Here is a 19,171-nt window from a genome sequence, read left to right as displayed (position 1 = left end):
TCCCGGGCTTAAGCCCTCAGAAATGTCTACTGAGTAAAATGTAACTCAATTTTTAGGTTGTGCATTTTTTTTTCCGCTCGACAAAGGAAAAAAAAAAAAACCAAAACATGAAGTTTGACTGTTAGTAAGCACAAAAATAAGATGGTATTATGTCATAATCATACATGTGTAAATGACTTTTTAAAAAATTCCAGGCACAGTGTGTTTGTAGGAGACACATCTAAAGTATACAGACCCAGGAAGGCTGAAAGTAAAAGGATGAACAAGTTAAATCAGGCAAATAAGGCCGAAAGGGAGCTGGTGTAACTAAGTTAATATCAGACCAACTTAACCTTAAGGCAGAGTATTACTAGAGATAAAAGAGGCCCAAGATCAACTATCAAAAGGGTCAACCCACCAAGTTTAGGGGGAGATGTTAGATGCATAGACTTAAGTAATAATCACCCTTTTCTTTAAGAATTGCTTTAGAGTTTAAAAGAAGGCTTTTGGTAATTATTTGTTAAACATCTGACTCTCACATCAAACCCAAGAGGTAGCAGAGCTGCTGTTTCCCACTCCTTTTTTTTTTCTAGATGTGGAGCCTGAGGTTCGGAGAAGTTAAGGACTTGCCTCAGGTCACACAGCAGCAGCAAAATGATCTGGATTACAGTCTTCTGACTGCAGGCCCAGGGCTCTCTCCTCTACCTGCAGGTATTTAGAAAGGAGAAAATGTACGATCTGGACAGAGGAAGGAAAGGGCATGGCAGGGCTCGGTGGGGAACAGCGTGGGCAGAGACCCGGCAGGTGGAAAATGCCCGGAGGAGAGTGTGATTGAACCAAACACCCAGCGCGGAGAGGAGTGGGGAAGATGGATTCCAGCCAGTTTCGGAGGGACCCGAAGGCGGGCAGAGTTTTGCTATTTCTGCACATGCGAGAAGTTTGCACGAGGCCACCTGCCTCGCCGCTGGATGCGCAGTATGAGACCAGAGCCGTCACGGGGGGAGCCGCGCGCCCCCCACGATGGCCCCTGCCCACGCTGCCGTTGCCCTCGCGCCCGCGCGCAGACGCACACCCGCCGCCACGTTCACGACTCGCGTTGGGGCGCAGCGAGCACCCTCCAGGCAGCCTCCAGGCACTGGGCGGCGCGCTCTCGGACACCTCCACCCGCCCCCACCCCGCAGCCGCCTGGGTCGTTAGCCGTCCCACCTGAGATCCCCTCCACGTTCAGGTTCGACTGGGTGAAGGTGGACCAGCGGAAGACAGACGCAAGGGAGGGCAGGTCCAGGAGGGCAGGTCCAGGAGGGCAGGAAAACTGGATTCTTCCGGTGGGAAGAGGAGGGAAGCTCTGGTAAGCTTAACTGGACAAGGATGAGGGTGGACTGGCAGGGCGCAGACAGGGTGGAGGGGAGGAAGGGGGAGGAGCAGATAGATGGGCAGATGAGCCCAGGCATCAGGGGGACTGGGGATAGGAAGGGATACTGTGGTTTGAGTTGTCTCAAATCTCCTTTGGAAAGAGGTAAGGGTTGGGGGTGGTCCTGGTTAGGAGCATGCTCTGTGGCGTCAGCCCCCCCCCCCCGGGTGGCCCCTCTGTAGCCACTGACCAGCTATAAGGCCTTGGACTGGGCAACTAATCTCTTTAAACTCATCTCTAAACAAGAGACCTACTTCTTAGGGCTGCAATGCAGATTTAATGACCGCATGCATCCTAGAGGCTGTGTGATGCTTCATGTGGTCCAGTTAGTCACTTAACACAGTGTGTGAGCCCCTATTCTGTGCCAGGTACTGTTTATTCCATGTGCTGTGAATACAGCGGGGAAGAAAGGGAGACAGTGGCTCATAATCCACTGGAGGGAGAACAACAAACACTAATTTCTTCCATCTGTTAAGTGGTGGTAAGTCATGGAGAAAAACCATGAGGGGTAGAGACAGGAAGGGGTGGGGAGGGTGCTGCAGGCAGGGGGAAAGAGGTCAGGGAGGGTCTGGGTTGAGGACTGAGTGGGCTGGGGAGCCTTTGAGGGTGTTTGAGTTGGGTCAGGACATGCTCTGATCTCCGTCTTCTCAGGGTCAGTCTGCCCACTGTCGGGAGGAGACTACCAGGCGTGAGGTCAAAGGCAGAAGTGAGACCAGTTAGGAGGCAAGAGTGGATGGTGACTTGACCCAGGGAGGTGAGGATGGAGGCGGTGAGCAGGGGGCAGATCCTGGGTGTCTTTGGAAGGTAGAAGAGATGGGATTAGCTGATGGATTGCATGTTGTGTGAGGGAGCGAGGAGTCAGGGTGTCCAGATGGAGCTGCTCTGGGAGGAGAGAGGGATGGGAGTCTGGGTGAGAAATATCTGAAGCTGAGATCACCTGGGGTGCATGCATCAGGGGGTGAACAGGTCCAGGGCTGAGCGCTGAGAAGAGGAGGAAACAGCAGAGGAAACAGGAAAGAACCCACAGGCAGGAGGGAGGGAGGGATAGTGAGAGCTGGCATCCTGGAGTCAGGGAGGCAGGGGCTCCAAGGAGACTGAGTGACCACAGTCCTTTCACTGCCTCAAGAAAACCGAGGGCTGAGAACTGGCCAGGGCATGGCACCACCCGTGTTACCTGGAGGAGGGTAGCTTTGGGGTGAGGGGAGCCTGACTGCAGTGAGGTCAGCGGAGGTGGAGGGGGGAAGGAATTGGGATTTGAGGGTGATGAGAAGCAGAGAAATGGCCTGGGTCCTGGAGGCTCAAGGTGGTGGGTTTTTGGGGGTGTTTCTACTTTTTAAGGACGGGGGGAAAAAACAACTGCTTGTTTAAGTGCTGATGGAAATGAATCAGTCAAGAAAGGGGAAGTGCGGATAATGGGGGAAGTGACTTCGGGGGCAGGGACAGGGCCCTGCCACATCATAGCCTGTGTCCTGCCCCGCAGCTCTGTACCCCGGTCAGGGACTGAGTCAGCTGGGGGGCCACTGCGGGGCAAAGGTGCTTTTCCTGATTCACAGAATGGAAACTCAGAGGCCGGAGGTGGCCCTAGGTGCTGGTCTTGGGCAGGGAGACTGGATGACTCCCAGAGCACAGGGGAGGGTCAGGCTGGGGATGCGAGCACACAGGATGGGGGAGGGGGCAGGAGAGGCCATGGGCACGAAGCTGGCAAGTGAGGAGACTTGCGGCATTTCTCTTCGAATGGCCGTATTTTGTGAGTAAAATAGGAAGTCTGGGGGGCCCTGGGGGTGGGTGGCTGAGGTCAGGTGAAGGACAGGATGGTGGGAGGGAAGGTCAAGGGCTCGCAGACCAGGAGTTGGAGGGATCATCCGCGTGGCCGGTGAAGCCACCCAGAACTGGACAGGTGTGTGCTGGAGAAGGTGACAGTGAGTCAGGAGCTGAAATCTTCAGGGAATGAATGACCAGGACTTCCTTCCTGGCCTGCCTGGAGCTTAGAACCAGTGTTTTAGAAAAGAGAGGAAGAATGGTTGAGAAATGGTGACAGGAAGCAAAGAGGGACCCCCTCCTGCCTGGAGGTCTGAGAGAAAGAGCCCCCACTTTAGAGGGCTTCTCAAGAAGCAGGGTCCACAGGGGTCTGTCATCAGTGTTACAAGGAATGGGTGCCAGAAGACGTGAGAAAATTACAAAGCAAAGAGACGGTACAGGGTGTGGGGAGAGGAGACCCCAAGGGCCCTGACCAGGACAGTCAGGGCTAGACCTCAGAGATGCTGGTCGGGGTCGGGGGTGGGACCACGATGAGTGTGGCTGAGTGGGAGCGGGGCACCTTGTTCTTGCCTTTAATCAAACAGTACAACTGGCTGTGGTGTGGACCAAGGACCCTGCCACCTTGGCTTTGCTCTGGAGCCCATGGAGCTGAGACCTGACATCAGCCACAAGGAGAATGTGCCCCCTAGGCCTGCAACCCCCCTGAGGCCAGGCAAGAGGCTCATGGGTCTGGGTCAGAGGTGGCAGGAGCTGGGCCCCCTCGGGTAGCAGCAGCCTAGAGCTCCTTTCCCAGACAGGCCAGCCTAGGGCCTGGCTAATTCCAGAGGTTAGCTGCACAGGGCCAGCTGGGCCAGGACAAAGTCTTCCCAGCCTGGGGCGCAAAGGAGGGACAGAAAGTGAGGTCAGAAAGAGGGGGGACCAGGAGTGGGCCTGGCTGGGGCCTCTGGCAGATCAGTCTGTGCCAGCGGTGGTGGGCTGGGGAACGTCCCTGCGCAGGTGACTGGGGCTTCCAGAAGGCCACAGAGCAGGTACAGCCAAGAGTGGGAACAGCCCAAGAACAAATTCAGATTCTGATTCACATGTGTGAATTCACATGTTTCTCTGTTCTAGCTGTGTGACCATGGGGCAAGTTGCTTAACCTCTCTGACCTTTAGTTCCTAACTACAAACATTCATGGCCCACTCTACCTGCCAGGCCCTCCCAGGAGGCCTTGTCTCCCAGCGGTGGAATAGCCTGGGGACGGGGGAGACCAGCAGGCAGGGAGGGGCTCTAAGCCCCACCCAGCGGTTCCCAGAGCAGCTCAGGTTTAGCTCTGGACACACTGGGTCTTGCTTTCACCCCAGCTGCTGCCCCCAGCACCTCTTTGCTCAAGCTGGACACCAGGGAGTCATCCTTGGCCCGTCTCCTTTCATCCCGTTCTCGGCCTCCACCTCCTTAGCAGATCTGCATCTGTCTCCTTCTCTCCCCCCTCCTCCACCCCTCATCCCAGGCCCCTCACCTCTCGCCTGGGACTCCCTCAACAGCCTCCCAGCTATCTCCTTGCTTCCCTGTGCCCTCCCCCTCCCCTGGCTTGCCCCGTCCCTGCTCTGAGTCCCTGCACCGAGGCCAAGTCACAGCTCTTACACAAGACCCCCGGGTGTGCCCATCGGTCCACACTGGACGACAGGGCTCTGGAGTCTGTCCCTCCCCACCTGTCCCACCTGAGCACTGAGCTCCGAGTCCTCCCCCAGGACATAACTGTTTCTCCTCCCTTTAGAGAAACAAAGACTCCTGAAGAGCTTGGGTGTCGGACTGGCCAGTAGACATGGCCGGTGCGTGCCCGTGTGCCAGGCCGAGAGGGGAGGGCCTGCAGCCACACCCTCCCCGGGGACAGCGCTGCGCCAGGAGCCCTGCCGGGTGCAGACCAACCTGGCCGGCCCTGGCCCCAGCCTGGGCCTCGCCCTGAAGGACACCACTGGGTGGCTGATCAACTCCAGCTTCCGGCAGCAGAGCAACCTGCAGCCCCTGGCCTGGAGGCCCCAAGGGAGAGCCCAAGAGTTTGCCATCCAGCAGAGTAACCTGAGCATCAGGGAGACCAGCGTGGCTGAGTGTGGACGTCACACCAGCCCCCGCCTCTGGCTGGAGCCTCAGGAAAGCTGGCCCAACTTGAGGCCCCGGGAAAGCCCCCTATCCCGAGGGCCACTGGATCGCCCATCCTCCAGCCTGAGACGGTCCCGGCTGCTGGCCACAGACACTCGCTGCCCAGATGTCCGGCCCACTGCAGGCCTGGCCCCTCTCAATTGGCACACACAGCCGGGCCTCAGATCCCGGTGTGGCCTGGGGGGCTCGACCTCCAGGCTCGTGGGGGAGCCCCTCACCCTGGAAGACCTGGCTGTCCCTGCCTGGAGCCGGGCTTGGGCCCCATCGCAAGCTGCCATCCACCAGCTACTGGCCTCCGTTCGACGCCTGGAGCACGAGGCAGCCCATTTCAGGTGCCAGGCATCCCGGGAATCCTCAGGCCCTGTGCAGCGGGAGCCCTGGACCAGTGCTGGTCAGGCAGTCCCTGCTCACCCCCAGCCAAGCCAGCCAGTTCTTGCGTCCTGCAATGAGAGGAAAAAACACTCTGGAGATCTCAGGGAAACCGTGGGTTTCCCAGAGACCCCAGGGATCCAGGATGGTCTCTCAGACTCTCAGGCAAGCAACAAGCCTGCACGGATGGAGACCACTTTGCAGATGCTGCCTGGGGATGCCCTTGACCCTGAGCAGGGCATCCTTGGTGCCCACCGCCTAAGGCGAGGAAAGAAGTGCTCCCCCGGGACTACATATGGCCGGGGGCAGAGGGGGGACCCCTTGCTCTCTCAAGGTGTGGGCAGCAGGGAGGCCAGCCTCTGCTCTTTAGCCTCCTCCAGTTCAGCCTGGGACGTCCTCCCTGGGCAGGAAGGAGGGGAGGTGACCCCATGGGAGCAGATCAGCAAGGAGGGAGAGAGGCTGGCTTCCTGTCCGCCAGACACGGCCCCCACGAGGACTGCCCTGCAGGTAGAGACCAGAGGAGTCTGGGAGTGGGAGTTGGGGCCTCAGGGACTGGGGGGGCTGCCTCCTCCTGGGAATTCTCACTCTAAGCTGGCTGTCACTGCCCTGTCACCCTCCCTCAGAAAGGGAGGCCATGCAGGCAGGCTTGGCAGGGGGTGTCCAGTCCTGCTTGCTTCTCGGCCTGAGAGCTGTATCATGTTCCTTTGCTTTCCAAGAACAAATTCCGAAACACTGGAAGCCTGGAGTCTGAGGCTGCTCGGTGAGGCCATGGGCTGGGGGATGGGGACAGGGGCCACACTTTGGGACAGCTCCTCTCCCATTTGCCTGGAGACTAGGGCCTGATGGAGATAAGACCCAGATGTCAGGTCCACGCAGGATTTAAGTGGGAGGGAGACTCCTGGGTCCCAAGGACAGGAACATGGTGACAGCAGCTGCCAGGAATCTTAAACTTGGGAGGCTGCCCTGCACACTTGGCAGTCCAACAGGGCATTCTCCTGCCTCCAGGAGCTTTCTTGACTGGGATTCCCAAGGCTAGCCATCCGTAGAGGGGAGTTCTCCCCGTCTCCAGACAGCCCTCCTGCCGCAGCGTGGGGCATCACCCTCTGTGCTGGGAGGGCAACGTGGGTGGTGTGGAGCCCCCAGCTGCTCCCTGGGGCTGGGGGGCCAGGCCCACCCCTGATCAGCCTGGTTTGCCTCCAGCTGGCAGTGGGCGTCCAGATGTTTCAGAGGGTGGTGGCGCTTGGTGCAGAGGCAGCGGGCAGTGGCGGCAGCCGTGGCGCTGGGCCGCCGGCAGCTGTTGCGCAGGGGTCTGCGGGCGCTGTGGTGGGCACTGTGGCTCCGGGAAGCCCAGATGGAGGCGGCGTCGGGGCGACACATGCAGGTCCTGCTGAACCGGGCCTTCCAAAAGGTTAGGGACCTCCTGGTTGGGCTGCCAGGAGGTGATGAAATGCTGGTGTTTTGGGGGAGGAGGCTCTTTTGGGACGCAGGTTGCTCCTCTTGAGTGATTGTCAGTAGAGTGGGTGGTTGTCAGCCTAGACACGTGAAAGGGCTCTGAGTTCAAATACTATCTCCTCTGCCACTTTCTTTTTCTTCCACATTTTTCTCGCTGTGTGACCTCGGGCCAGTTAGTTAACCTCTCTGTGCCTCAGTCGCTTTAGCTGTAAAATGGGATCATAGTAGTACAGACCTCTCAGGGTTGTTGTGAGGTAAAATAGTAAATATAAGGAACTCAGAACCCTGCCTAGCACATAGCAAACACTCTAGCACTTAAGTGGTTGCTGTTTTTTCGCTAGCGGTTTGCTAGCCAGGATTGGGAGGGCACTTCTGTTTTCCTTCCTCCTTGGGAAAAGGGTGCTTGGAAGGGCCCAGGTTTTGTCTCCCAAGGAAAACCCTTCCTCTTGGGCTCCATCTCCCCATTGATTCATTCCCATAGAGGCAGGAGAGTCTAACTGTTAAGACCACAAGCTTTGGAATCTGATAGAAATGTCTGGCTGCTGTCCCTGCCGTCCCAGCTGCCCTTCTGAGAGCGCACCTGAGGCTGCAGCCAAACTCCCTCCTCCCCTTCTCTCTTGACCCAGTGGAGAAACCTGACCCAGCAGCAGAAACAGGGGCAGCCCCATGTGCAGGCCGGACCAGGACCCCCACCCTCCAGGGCAGGCCTGGACCAAGGCTTCTCAGGAAGGAAGCCAGCGGTGGATGCTGCCCAGAGAAACAGGTAGTCTGGGACCCCCCAGGTTGGTCACTGTGTCCTGGGCAGTATTGGTGGCCTTCCCTCCTTGTCCCCCCTCCCTCCTCCCTGACTAAAGAATGAGGGTGAAATCAATAAACAGGGACAAAGATTTGCACAAAAGGATGTTTGTCACGGCGTTATTTATACTTATAAAAACTTCAAAACGGCCTAAACACCCAACAGCGAGAAAATGAGAGTTTTAACTGTGTGATGAACATTTGGCAGTTGTTCAATATGATGTTTATCAAGATTTTAAAAATTCCTCCCCCCTCTTTTTTTCTTTCTTTTCTGGTTCAGTAGCTTTATTAATGTTATTTCTAATCCTAACAGTAATGTGTGCTTGATCTGCAAAAACATTCAAAATAGCTGGAAGCACTTCAATTAATTTGAAAGCTTCATCTCCCTCCCCGTGTATCTGACCCCTCTTCCTGGAAATATAGTTTTATGGGTATTCGCACAGAATTTTTAATGACAAGGAATAAGGGTTATGACAATGTTAAATGAAAAAAAAAAAGGATAAAATAGTACCTAAGATTTTTTTTTCTGTGAAAGGGAAACAGTGCATAGAAAAAAGACCAGAAGGAAAAATACGAAAATGTTGCATAACAATGTGAACTGCTTAACACCACAGAACTCTTCTCTTAAAAATGGTTAAGATGGTAAATTTTAATGTGTATTTTACCACTATTAAAAATAAGAGTAAATAAATATCTCATCCCCCCACACCCCCCCAAAAAATGCTAAAATGGGAATAGTGCTTATCTCTGGAGCAGTGAGATTAAAGTGATTATTTTCTTTTCATTTCCTCAATTTTCCACTACAGCGATGTGTTGTTTTTGTTCTTATTTTTTAATTAAACAAATGTGTTTAAAATAATTACGTAAGTAATATTTATTTTAATAGATGTTTGTTGTAAAAAAAAAAATCCAAACAGTATTGAAGAGAATAAAGCAAAAGCAGAACTCCTCCCCTCAAATCGCTTTCCGAAGCAGGAATAGAATGTACTGTCTGGAAGAGGACGAAGGGGACGGGGGCAGGGCTTAGTGCGCCTTTGCTCCTGCGGGAAGACAGTGCTGTCTTGGCTGGGCTGGACAGGTTGGGACCCCATCCCCTCCCTCCTTCTGCACATCAGTTTCTCTCTGGGCAACTTCACTCTCAGTCCAGGAAGTCTGAGGGAAGAGGCTGGAGCTGGGCCAGTTCCACTGCATTCTGGGCCGAGGCCAGATGGAGGAAACGGGGCAGTCCAGATTCTGCATGCTGTGCCACAGCTGGCCGGTGAGATGTGGGGTGCTGGGAAGGCGGGGCAGACAGGGCAGGGCTGGGGGTCCTGAGTGAGTGTTTATTGAGCCTCTACTCTGGCAACTTCCCAGACACAATCTCCTTTGAGTCTCATAGCGACCTCAGCAAGGCATCATGCGCATTTCACTGATGGGGAACTGAGTCACAGAGAAGGTAAGTGACCAGTGCGAGGACACACAGGATGAGAGGTGCACATCCTACATGTGTGTGCCATTGATGCTGGTACAGGCCGGGCAGAAGCCCGAATGTTAGAGTTGGAAAGTCCTCAGACATGACTCACTCAGGAGTAAACTGAGGCCCAGAGATGGAGAGCATCCCAGGTGTCAGGGGTCCCCCTGGCCCCCGCCCTCCCCTCTGCTCACTCTCTCTTCTCCTTCTCTTCCTCCCTTTAGTCTTCCTCCTGTGGTGCCATCAGAAGGAATGGGCCATGCAAGAGAGGGGGGTCCAGGCAGAGGCCTCCCAGGCCACGGTGAGGACTCAGAGGAGGGAGAGACCCCCCCAGGCCTGGTGCTCTCCTGCTGCACATGCAGCCTGGGTGGCCCCACTGGACACCCAGCGCCGGACAGCCTGGCTCTGCAGGTAGGGGGAAGTGGACGAGTGTGGGAATGGGGACCCTCCCTTCCTGGGGCAGAGGGTGGGATGCATCTGGGAGATGCTCTTTAAGTCAATTCTTGACTCCCAGTATTGAGAGACAACGATGAAGATATGAAATGAAAAAAGCCACCATTGACCGAGAGGCTAAGACCTGCAAGACACCACCCAGGGGCTGGATTTAGCTATGCGCAAAGCTTAGTGCCCGCTGTCACTGGCCCTCGTGGAATCCATGGCCCAGTGCGGGGACAGACAGGAAATTAGCAGTCACAAAAGATGAGCGTGAACACCACCTGAGTTAAGTGTGGTGAAGGGAAGAAACATAGATCTCTAAGAAAAGATTTTTTTTTTGCGTTTTGACTTGTTAACTTTGGTATCATGGGATATTTCAATCTTACACAAAAGTAGAGAAAACAGGATAGTAAATCTCAGTGCACCCATCACCCAGCCTCAAGAAAATCACCTCCTGAGAAAATTTGTTTTGTCTGTACCCCAGCTACTCCCCATCCTCAACATAATTTGGAGGCGAATCCCATGCACCCTACCATTTCATCTGTAAATATTTCTGTAGCATCTCTAAAACATAAAGAGTCTTTCTATCAAAAACTATCTGGTCAGCATTCAAATTACCAATTGTTTTACAAGATAGATCTTGTTATAGTTTGTTTGAATCAGCATCTAAGTAAGGCCCACATGTTGTCATTGGCTAAGAAGTCATAAATTCTTTTTACTCTATGCACACCCATCTGTGGCTTTTTTCCCCCCTTGGCATTTATCTCTTGAAGGAACCAGGTTGTTTATCCTGTAAAGTTTGCCCACTGTCTGCATGTTGTGGATTGCATCTTCTGATATTCGAAGAGAATTTTTTTTTTTTTTTTTTAGTTTTTTATCTTTTTAGTGGAGGTACTGGGCATTGAACCCAGGACCTCATGCTTGCTAGGGACACACTCTACCACTGAGCTATACCCTCCCTGCTCCCATTCTCTGACAACTTTTAATGAAAGGGGCGGACTTCGACTGGGGTTCAGCGGAGATGGGAATGAGACATGGTTGACTAGTGCAGGGAGAGCAGATGAGAGCATCAGGCAGAGGGAACAGCATGTGGAAAAGCCTCCGACAGGGGAAGGGGAGGGTACAGCTCAAGTGGTGGAGTGCCTCCTTGGCACGCACAAGATCCTGGGTTCAATTCCCAGGACTTCCTCGAAACATGAATAAATAAACCTAATTACCCCCCCAAATAAATTTTAAAAATTAAAAAAAGATGATAATAATAAACTAAATTCAAAAAAGAAAAAAAGCCTCTGATAGGGGAATATGGAAAATTCAAAGAACGCAATCAAGTTGGAACACTGTTAGTACAGGGTTGGGGGCAGGGATGTTTCAAGATGAAGTTGGAAAGATGCTCGGGAGGGGGGGCTGATCATGCAGGGCCTTGTGGGCAGTGGGGAGGAGTGGAAATTTTATCATCAGAGCAAGGGGAGTGCCACTGGAGGATTTTAGCAAGGGAGTAAGATAATTTGATTTGAGATTTAAAAAATACCGGTCTGGTTACCATATAGGAACTGACTGGGGGGCAGGGGCAAGAGTCGAGGTGGGAGGCCACGTAGGTGGCTGCTGAGGCCAGCCAGGCACCTGGAAGTGATCGTGGCGGGGCCTGAGCACATGACATGCTGCATAGTCCTTACAGCAGCCCCACTTTACAGGGGGGTAAGCTGAGGCTCAGAGAATGCTTGGCTGGCCCAAGGCCTCAGCAGTGTGTCTGGCACATGGCAGGCGGCCCGAGGTGCCATCATTTCCATCAGCATCAGCACTTTCTCTTGGTTCTCCAGGTGCTTTGGGGCCTGGCAGCGTTTCGTGCAAAGAGGGACCCAGTACCGGAAACATGTGGCCAGCCGCCGGGTGGGGACCCTGAGGGTGTGCCTGCAGCAGTGGGTGCAGATGAAGCGGCTCCGGGCCTCAGATGGGGCGAAGGTGACCCAGCTGACCCTTTGCCGGCAGAAGGCGGGTGAGCGAGTGGTGGGCCAAGGGGCTCCCTTTCCCTCCCACCCGGGCACACGGTGTCAGTTAAGCTCCTTCTGCAGTCGCCCTGGTTGCTACATGGGTTCTTGTGGTGGGAGGCGAGGGGATGAGGAGCTGTCTCGGGTGCAGCCTGGCAGGCCTGGGACGGAGGGGCCACAGGGGTCTCTAGAGCAGCAGGCCTTGCTGGGCCCTATCCTCGCACCCAGTCGCGAGCTCCTCTAGGTGAGAGGTCTGGTCCATCTTCTGCCTAGAAGGATGTAGCCCCTGCTCCTAGGAAGCTCCTGATCTGAGGGGTACACGCAGCCCCTGCCCCTGGCCAAAGCCTGACAGGGGAAGATGGGATCTTTGAGGTGTCCTGGAAGGGAGGGTTTGGGGATGATGGGAGGGGGCAGTGCCCATGAGGGGAGAGGTCCTAAGGGCCCTGAGATGGCAGCCACCAATGGCTTTGGCAGAGGGAGGTCACTGATTGATCTCTTGACTACTTCTCAGGGAACATGGTCCTCCTCCTCAGTTCAGCCCCTGGAAGGGCCACAGCCTGTGGCCTGAGGGTGGTGGGACTGCCCCAGGAGCAAGGCCAGGCCTCCCTGAAGGAAGCCTGCCGGAGACTGGCCCTCCACCGGACACTGCTGCTCTGGAGGACACGGCTCTCCCAGCGCCAGCAGGCTGAGTGAGTGTCCGCGAACCTGTGACCTGGGACTGGGTCTAGGGGGCATGGCATGGGCATGGAGTGTCCCATAAGGAATGGACCACATCCTGCTCCTCGCTGTGGCCCCAGCATGGGGCCTGGCACACTGTGGTGGTTGCCAAGTGTGGGGCCATGGGAGGTGGCCCAGGAACAGAGACAGTGATTGAGCAGAGAGCGGTGGGGGCCAGGGTGCAGCCAGGGGCACAGACACTGAGTTCTACCACGGTGGCTAGAACCTGATGGGAAAGTTGTTTTAATAATCCTCTCCCTCCCCAGAATCTGGACCCACCTCTCAGCTATCTCCTGGCTAAGTGGGAGCTCCCTGGTGGCAGGAACCATACCTGTCTCCTCACCACTGTCTCCCAGCATCTTGCAGGTCCCCGGATAAAAACTGTAAATGAATAAGTGAAGGAGCCACTCATCCTCCTGCCCCCATTTGCCTTATTATACAGGTGGAGAGGCTGAGGCTCAGAGGAGCTGAGCAGCTTGCTCTAAATCGCACTGCGAATCAGCAGCAAGAAGGTTCCCATAGTGAGAGCTTCTTGGTGGTGCTTTTATATAAGACAGTCATTGCTGGGATTCGGAGCCCAAGGAGATGGTTGTGGGTGAGGGGGATGGTGGGGGTTAGGAGGGGTCAGCTTCCCTGATGGGATGTCTGGAGGAATGTAAGCCGGCAGAACTTGTCCTTGAAAGCCAGACACTTGGTATCTATCAGCCTCACACCCATTTGGTCCGCTTGGACTCTAAGTCTTTGAATGGAACTCTAGAGAAACTCAGTTCACCATGCTCTTTCCGAATGTAGCCCTCCCTCCCCCAGTCTGTCCTCTGGCCTTTGGGTACCAGGGCACAGTCCATATCTCCCTGAAACATATCAGGGGCTGCCCTGTACCCTGTAGCCTGAGATGAGTGTTTGGATCCCAAGTCTGCTGCTGTTTAGAATTTGGGGAAATGACCTTCCCTCAGGCCTCAGTTTCTCCATCTTTATAACTGAGCAGAGGCAGAAGTCCTAGTGTGGTTACACACGTGGGCTCTTGAGTCTTGGGTCGCTGGGCCCAGGGCCTGGCTCCACCCTCATCAACAGCGTGGCCCCCACCCACCCAGGGAATGTGGCGGGGATCACAGAATGGGTGCAGGTAGAGAAGTGGTCCCTGCCTTAGCTACGCATGAGTGGAAAGTCAGGAAGCCCAGGCCGTACCCAGACCGTTAAATCAGAATCTCAGGACGCCAGTGGGCACCGGTATTTCTTAGAGCACCCGGTGGTCCCAATGTGCAGCCCGTTTGGGGGGCAGTGGTCCCCAGCTCTGGCCCAGTGTTTGGCCAGTGGTGGTGCCCTTCCAGCCCCACCAGCCGGGGGTTGGGTGGGGCCCGGGCACTTACCTGCCCCTTCCTGTAGCTCCTTCTTTCAGGAGGTGCAGCGCCGGGTGCTTCGGCACATCCTGAGGGGGTGGCGCCTGAGGGCACAGGATCCAGGCAGGACCACCTTGGTCCCAGAACCACTGGGCGGCATCCTGGGAAGGGAGGCCTGGCGGGGCTGCAACACACCCCACAGCTCACTGGAGAAGGTGAGGGGCAGAGAACAGGGAGGGCTAGGGTGGGGAGGGGATGAGGGGAGGAGAGGATGGGAGGGGCCAGGACACCCAGAACTCCATACCTCCTTCCCCAGGCTCCCAGGGCCTCCGCTCTCCTGGAGACCCTCCGAATGAAATTCCTATGGGCAGCTGGGCGGCGGCAGCAGGAGAGGTGTCTTGTGCTCTGGCAGGCATGGGCCCAGCAGTCCCGAAGCACAGCAAGATGGCACCAGAGCATCCTTCAGAGGCGGTAGGGACCCTTCCCCAGGATAGGCGAGCATGCTGCCCAGCACCCTGTGTGTTTACTGTTTCCCGGTGACCCCCTTTCCTTGCCCTTTCCAGCTGCATCCCCTTGGGGCCTGCATCCCAGAGGGCTCCCTTCTCACACCATGGGCTCAGGTCCTCTCTGCTCCTCCTACCCTCCTACCCTGCCCTGCTGAGATGTGTAGGGGTGTGCGAGGCCCTCTGCAGGGTAATCATTTCTCAGAACTTCCCAGCCCTGGTGACTCAGCTTTGCCTCTCACTGACTGTGTGATCTTGGGCAAGTTGCTTAACCTCTCTGTGCCTCAGTCTCCCCATTTGTATGGGGGTAATTATAGTATTCATTCCAGTGGGAATCAGTGAGATAGGGACAAACACATCCCCTAGCGCGGTGCCTGGCACCAGCGAACACCCAGTTCACAGCAATGTTTATCATTAGGGCTGAGCACAGCACCTGACACTGGGGGTCTGGGGTCCCACTGATCCCCACCCCCTCAGCGTAGCATGACCCTCCAGTCCTCAACAACCCACTCTCCCCTGTGATGGAAACAGGGAGAAGAGTCACCTCAAGCCCCTCCCTGCTGCTGAGGGGAGGGGAGGGCTAGGCTGGCCCAGGGTGGACCATCCTGACAGAAGATACTCCCTTTCCCAGCGTCCTCCTTGGCTGGAGCCACTGGGCAACAGCCCAAGGAGCCCAGAGAGAGCTGGCTGCCCGCTGGGCCTGGGATCGGAGCTGCCGGGCCACGCTGGGTCTGTGGCGGCGGCGGCTAGTGCAGCGGCGGGAGGCGGAGCAGTGGGCCCAGGAGTGGGGCCGGAGACTGGAGCAGCGTGCCCTGGGCCACTGGCACTCGTGCTGGCAGAGTGAGTCGGGGACTGGGATGGGGCACCAGGGCGAGGGAGGGGCCAGGGTCTATCAGAGACACCCAGGATTCTGGGCCCTCCAGCACAGAGTCTGGTGATGGGAACCCCCACAGGGCCCACCCAGGGCTGGGTAGCAGGGGGCGACCTCGGGGCATGTATACTGTAGTCTTGGGTTCCTGTCCCCACTCTTCCATCCCTGGCTGTGTAGACTTTAAACAAGCCACTTGACCTTTCTGAGTCTCAGTTTACTCATCCGTAAAATGCGGATAACAGTGGTCTGCTCCTCATGGAGTGATTGTGGGGATTCTGTGAGACAGTCCACACAAAGTGCAGCTTCTCATAGAGTTACCATCGTCATCGCCATCTTTATCCTCGACTGGCGGTCAGGAGCGCCAGGTCTGAAGGCTGAGTGTCAGTGCTCTCAGGGGCCAGCACGGAAAGCGGGGATCTCTGGGGGCCATTTTCAAGGCTTCCCACTATATACAATGTATCGTATCTGTGGGCTGGCAGGTGGAGACTTGGTGGTTCTGGAAAGTTCATGTCCTGTTCACTGGGGAGAGCTGCTTCTCTAGCCCAATTGTTGCCCAGGAATGTTGGCCCAGTGTTGCCAGACCTTGGTTTTTAAAGAAAAGCTGGAAATCCATGTTTTTATGTGAATTCTCCTAATTCCTAAACACTGTCAAGAAATTTCTTTAAAAAAGGTCTATGAGTTGAGGAGGGGAGGGTATAGCTTAAGTGGTAGAGCACATGCTGAGCATGCACAAGGCCCTGGGTTCAACCCCCAGTACCTCCTCTAAAAATAAATAAATCAATAGACCTAATAACTTGCCCCTCAAAATAGAATTAAATTAAATTTTAAAAAGAACTTAAAAAAAAAAAGGTCTATGAGTTTGTTGGTCTGGTCACCAGTAGGACACCTGTAATGGAAGCATTTTAACCCAGTTAGGTGGCCTCCTCGGTTTTTGTTCCCACGTGGGTAGAGGGCCCTGGCTGGCTGAGCAGGGGCCCACGGTTCCCCGGGGCCCAGGGCAAGGCTGGCATGAGCGCCCAGTGGTACTTCAGCATCTCTCTGGCCACAGGGCAGCAGCTTCTGGGTGAAAAGTACCAGAGGTGGGTGCAGGTCCGGCTCCAGGGCCTGCGGAGGGCTGTGTTCCGGGGCTGGCGGCAGGCGGCAGCTCGTCGGAGACGTGCAGCGACTGGTCCAGAGCAGCTCCTACTGCAGAGGTGGGTGGGCCTGTGGGTGGGAGAGTGACGGTCATCCCCACCCTGAGAAAGGCCAGGAGAGAGCCCAGGGATGGGAAGCTGGGTGGCCTCTGCAGCTCTAGGGGCAGCCCAGGCTGGAGGCCTGGCACCCGGGCAAAGAAGGCATGAAGGGAGATCCCGGCCTGGAGTCATAGAGCCATGACTGCCAATCTTCCGTTATCTGGGCTGATCAGGAGGTGGGGGATGGCAAGCCCCTAAGCCCACCCGGTGCCCCAGGTCTCCACCTCCTGGCCAGGCCAGTCCTTTGGTTTCAGAGCTCACAGTTAAGTTGGGGAAATCAGTCCCTCAAACGTCCATTGTAACATGTCCCAATTCTGAGCGTTGTCTGAGGAGTCGTGGCACAGAGGAGTTCTGTATGCGGTAAAAGAGAGCGACATCTTGACTTAAATAGAGGTGTTCTGGTAAAACATGTATACAGTTGACTGATGCCTGTTTAAAAAGAGAGGGGACAGGTGACCCCTTCACTGCCGAGTGGCTGACTTCTGTGCTGTCCCATCTGAAGGGTGTAGACATTTTCTTGGCCACCCGGGGAGTGGAAGCCCCCATCTCCCTCTCTGACCTCCTGCCCCAGGTGGGCTTGTCAGGGGAGGCAGGGCGTGGCTGTTCCCCTGGCCGAGTGGGACCTGACCCCACATCTGCTGGGTTCCCACACCCTCCCAGGCAGTAGCTGCTCCCCTGAGCCCGGGTGCCTGTGTGAGGCTCTGGATGAAGACCAGCGTTTTCACCTGTTACACATTGGTCCTTACATTTTTAAGGCACAGGGCTGCGTGTGCGAAACTGTATAACCTATGATGGTTTGCGGGGGATTTTCAGGTGTGATTTTAAATAAAGGTGACTTTGACTGTGACAACTGGCTGGGCACCTCCTCTGCTTCTGTTCTGCAGCCCCTTCCAGGCCCGGTTTGGAGTCATGAGAGATACAGGGATGCCGTGGGCCAAGCATCCAGCCTTCCAGGATGGCCCAAGGAGACAGGCTCTGGAGGCCACATCTGCCACGTGGTGGGAAGTCCCAGTGACCACAGCTGAGGCTCAGAAGCAGCGCGGAGCCCGGGTCTCCTTCACCTGCTGGAGCAGCCGCCGTGTGCAGGGGTGCCAGGTGGATAGGCAGCTGAGGAGGGACCGAGCCCACCAGGCCCCCATTGCAGGGCAAGCAGCCCTGGGCCAGTGCTTCGAGACCCGCCAGCAGGCAGAAGAGAGAGTCCGGGCCCAGGCCCTGTGCTGGACGCTGTGGGTGCGTGAGTCCTGCCTACACCAGGCCGGCCGAGCCCACGCTGCCCGGAAGCTGAGCGCCAGGTGGGTGCCCATGGCCTGAGGGCAGCCCTGCACTGTGCTTCCAGCTCGGGCCTTGAGCTTGTTTTGGGCTGGGGTGGAGGGTATTTGGCGGCTGGTGGCAAGGCTCAGGGGGTTGGTTGTGATGGGGACAGGAGACCCTGGTTATTGCAGCTGGTCCTGGGGTCAAATCCCAGCTCTGCTCTTTCCAGCTGTTTGACCCCTCTTCTGGCAAGTCTCTAACTTTGAAGGTCAAAGGAGGCTAACAGGCCTGCCTTGCAGGGCGTTTCCGGGGATTGGGATTAGAGCTAAGTGAGCAAGCACTCAGCTCAGCCAGACACACACCAGGTGCTATAGAAACCAGTGCTTGTGGAGGCGGGGAGGGAAAGCGGAGTTGGCAGCACTGCATTCTCTCTGTTCCCTAAACAGGATGCCTGTCTCTGTGTGATATTCTGCTGCTCTTCGTGCCCATTTTACCCTGATTTCTCCAGAAAAGGGATGGGGGAGGAGGAGCACAGGCATGGGGCTTTGCCTGGAGGGTCCCCCCACGGCAGGGCGCTGGTGAAGGCTGGGGAGGGCTCCCTACAACCCGCTGTAAAGCCCTGGCCCTGATGGCCCCTGTGTGGGCTCCTCCCTCCTCCCAGCCCACACTCCAGGGTCCTTGAGGCCTGGGCCCAGTCAGCAGCCCAGGGCCGTGTCCAGCGAACCTCCGTCACCCAGTTCCAGCATCCTGGGCCCAGAGCCCACCCCAGGCCCAGGGTGGACGTCAGGCACTGGCTCAGGCTGGCCACCAGAGGGCACCTCCTGGTGCTGATGACTGCTCCAGCCCCGGGGAAGGGGAAGCAGGTGAGATGGGGCCCAGGTGGGCTGGGAGGTCCAAAATGACCTGAGAGTCAGTGGCCTCAGAATCAGCTCCATTCAGCCCAGGGGGCAAGGGCGGCTGGATGCTTATCCAGGTGCCCAGTGGCCTTGTAGACAGCACCCCTAGGGTTCTCAGAGCCTCCTGTTCTGGCAGCCAACTAGCAGCCCATCAGCGCACATTCACTGAGCAACGACAGAGCGCCAGCCCAGCGCTGGTCCACTGCAAGGACATGCCCTGGGTCACATCTATTAGGGAGACAGACATCTACATTCACTGTAAGTCACTGGTGCAGTCTAGCATCGTGATAGGTACAGGGGGTCAGTAGCAATTTTTTGTCCAGTTTTTTTTTTCTCATTAGAAAATGAAACATGCTATTCACAAAAAAAATCAGAAAATATAAATGAAAAATTTCCTTCATAACTCTCTCCACCCAAAGATAACTGCCAGTCTGTCTCCAGGCCAGAAGCATGAGTTCTAATACCAGCAAATGGTGACAAGAGCTTCTTGGCCTAGCAGGAGGGAGGAGGGCACAGTGAGATCCAGGCACTGCATGACAGTCTAGGGACACGTCATCTCGGGACACAGCCGCAGGGCTGCTGGCAGGCCAC

At 56.0% G+C, this 19,171-nt stretch overlaps 1 protein-coding gene across 2 annotated transcripts; it reads left to right on the top strand.

Annotated features, from left to right (window-relative positions):
* The first annotated feature begins 1,263 nt into the window (after positions 1-1,263).
* On the top strand, positions 1,264-18,479 carry LOC102533694 (uncharacterized protein C1orf167). 2 transcript variants are annotated; one of them, XM_072975383.1, is made up of 18 exons: positions 1,264-1,327; positions 1,759-1,871; positions 2,042-2,144; positions 3,733-3,860; positions 4,905-6,163; positions 6,373-6,416; positions 6,857-7,064; positions 7,735-7,871; positions 9,046-9,161; positions 9,578-9,764; positions 11,606-11,781; positions 12,285-12,462; positions 13,874-14,042; positions 14,144-14,298; positions 14,962-15,170; positions 16,250-16,394; positions 17,318-17,725; positions 18,131-18,479. In XM_072975383.1, exons 4-18 carry the CDS (start codon positions 3,791-3,793, stop codon positions 18,147-18,149), a joined length of 3,480 nt encoding a protein of 1,159 aa, XP_072831484.1. In that variant the 5' UTR covers positions 1,264-1,327; positions 1,759-1,871; positions 2,042-2,144; positions 3,733-3,790; the 3' UTR covers positions 18,150-18,479. The 2 variants fall into 2 exon arrangements, with proteins under 2 accessions (XP_072831484.1, XP_072831483.1); XM_072975382.1 differs by having other exon boundaries at positions 17,914-18,479.
* The last annotated feature ends 692 nt before the right edge of the window (positions 18,480-19,171 follow it).

Source organism: Vicugna pacos, chromosome 13 (assembly GCF_048564905.1).
Source record: "Vicugna pacos chromosome 13, VicPac4, whole genome shotgun sequence".
NCBI lineage: Eukaryota > Metazoa > Chordata > Mammalia > Artiodactyla > Camelidae > Vicugna > Vicugna pacos.
The sequence above is the reverse complement of the archived record's forward strand: the minus strand, read 5'-3'. Positions and strand labels throughout refer to the sequence as shown.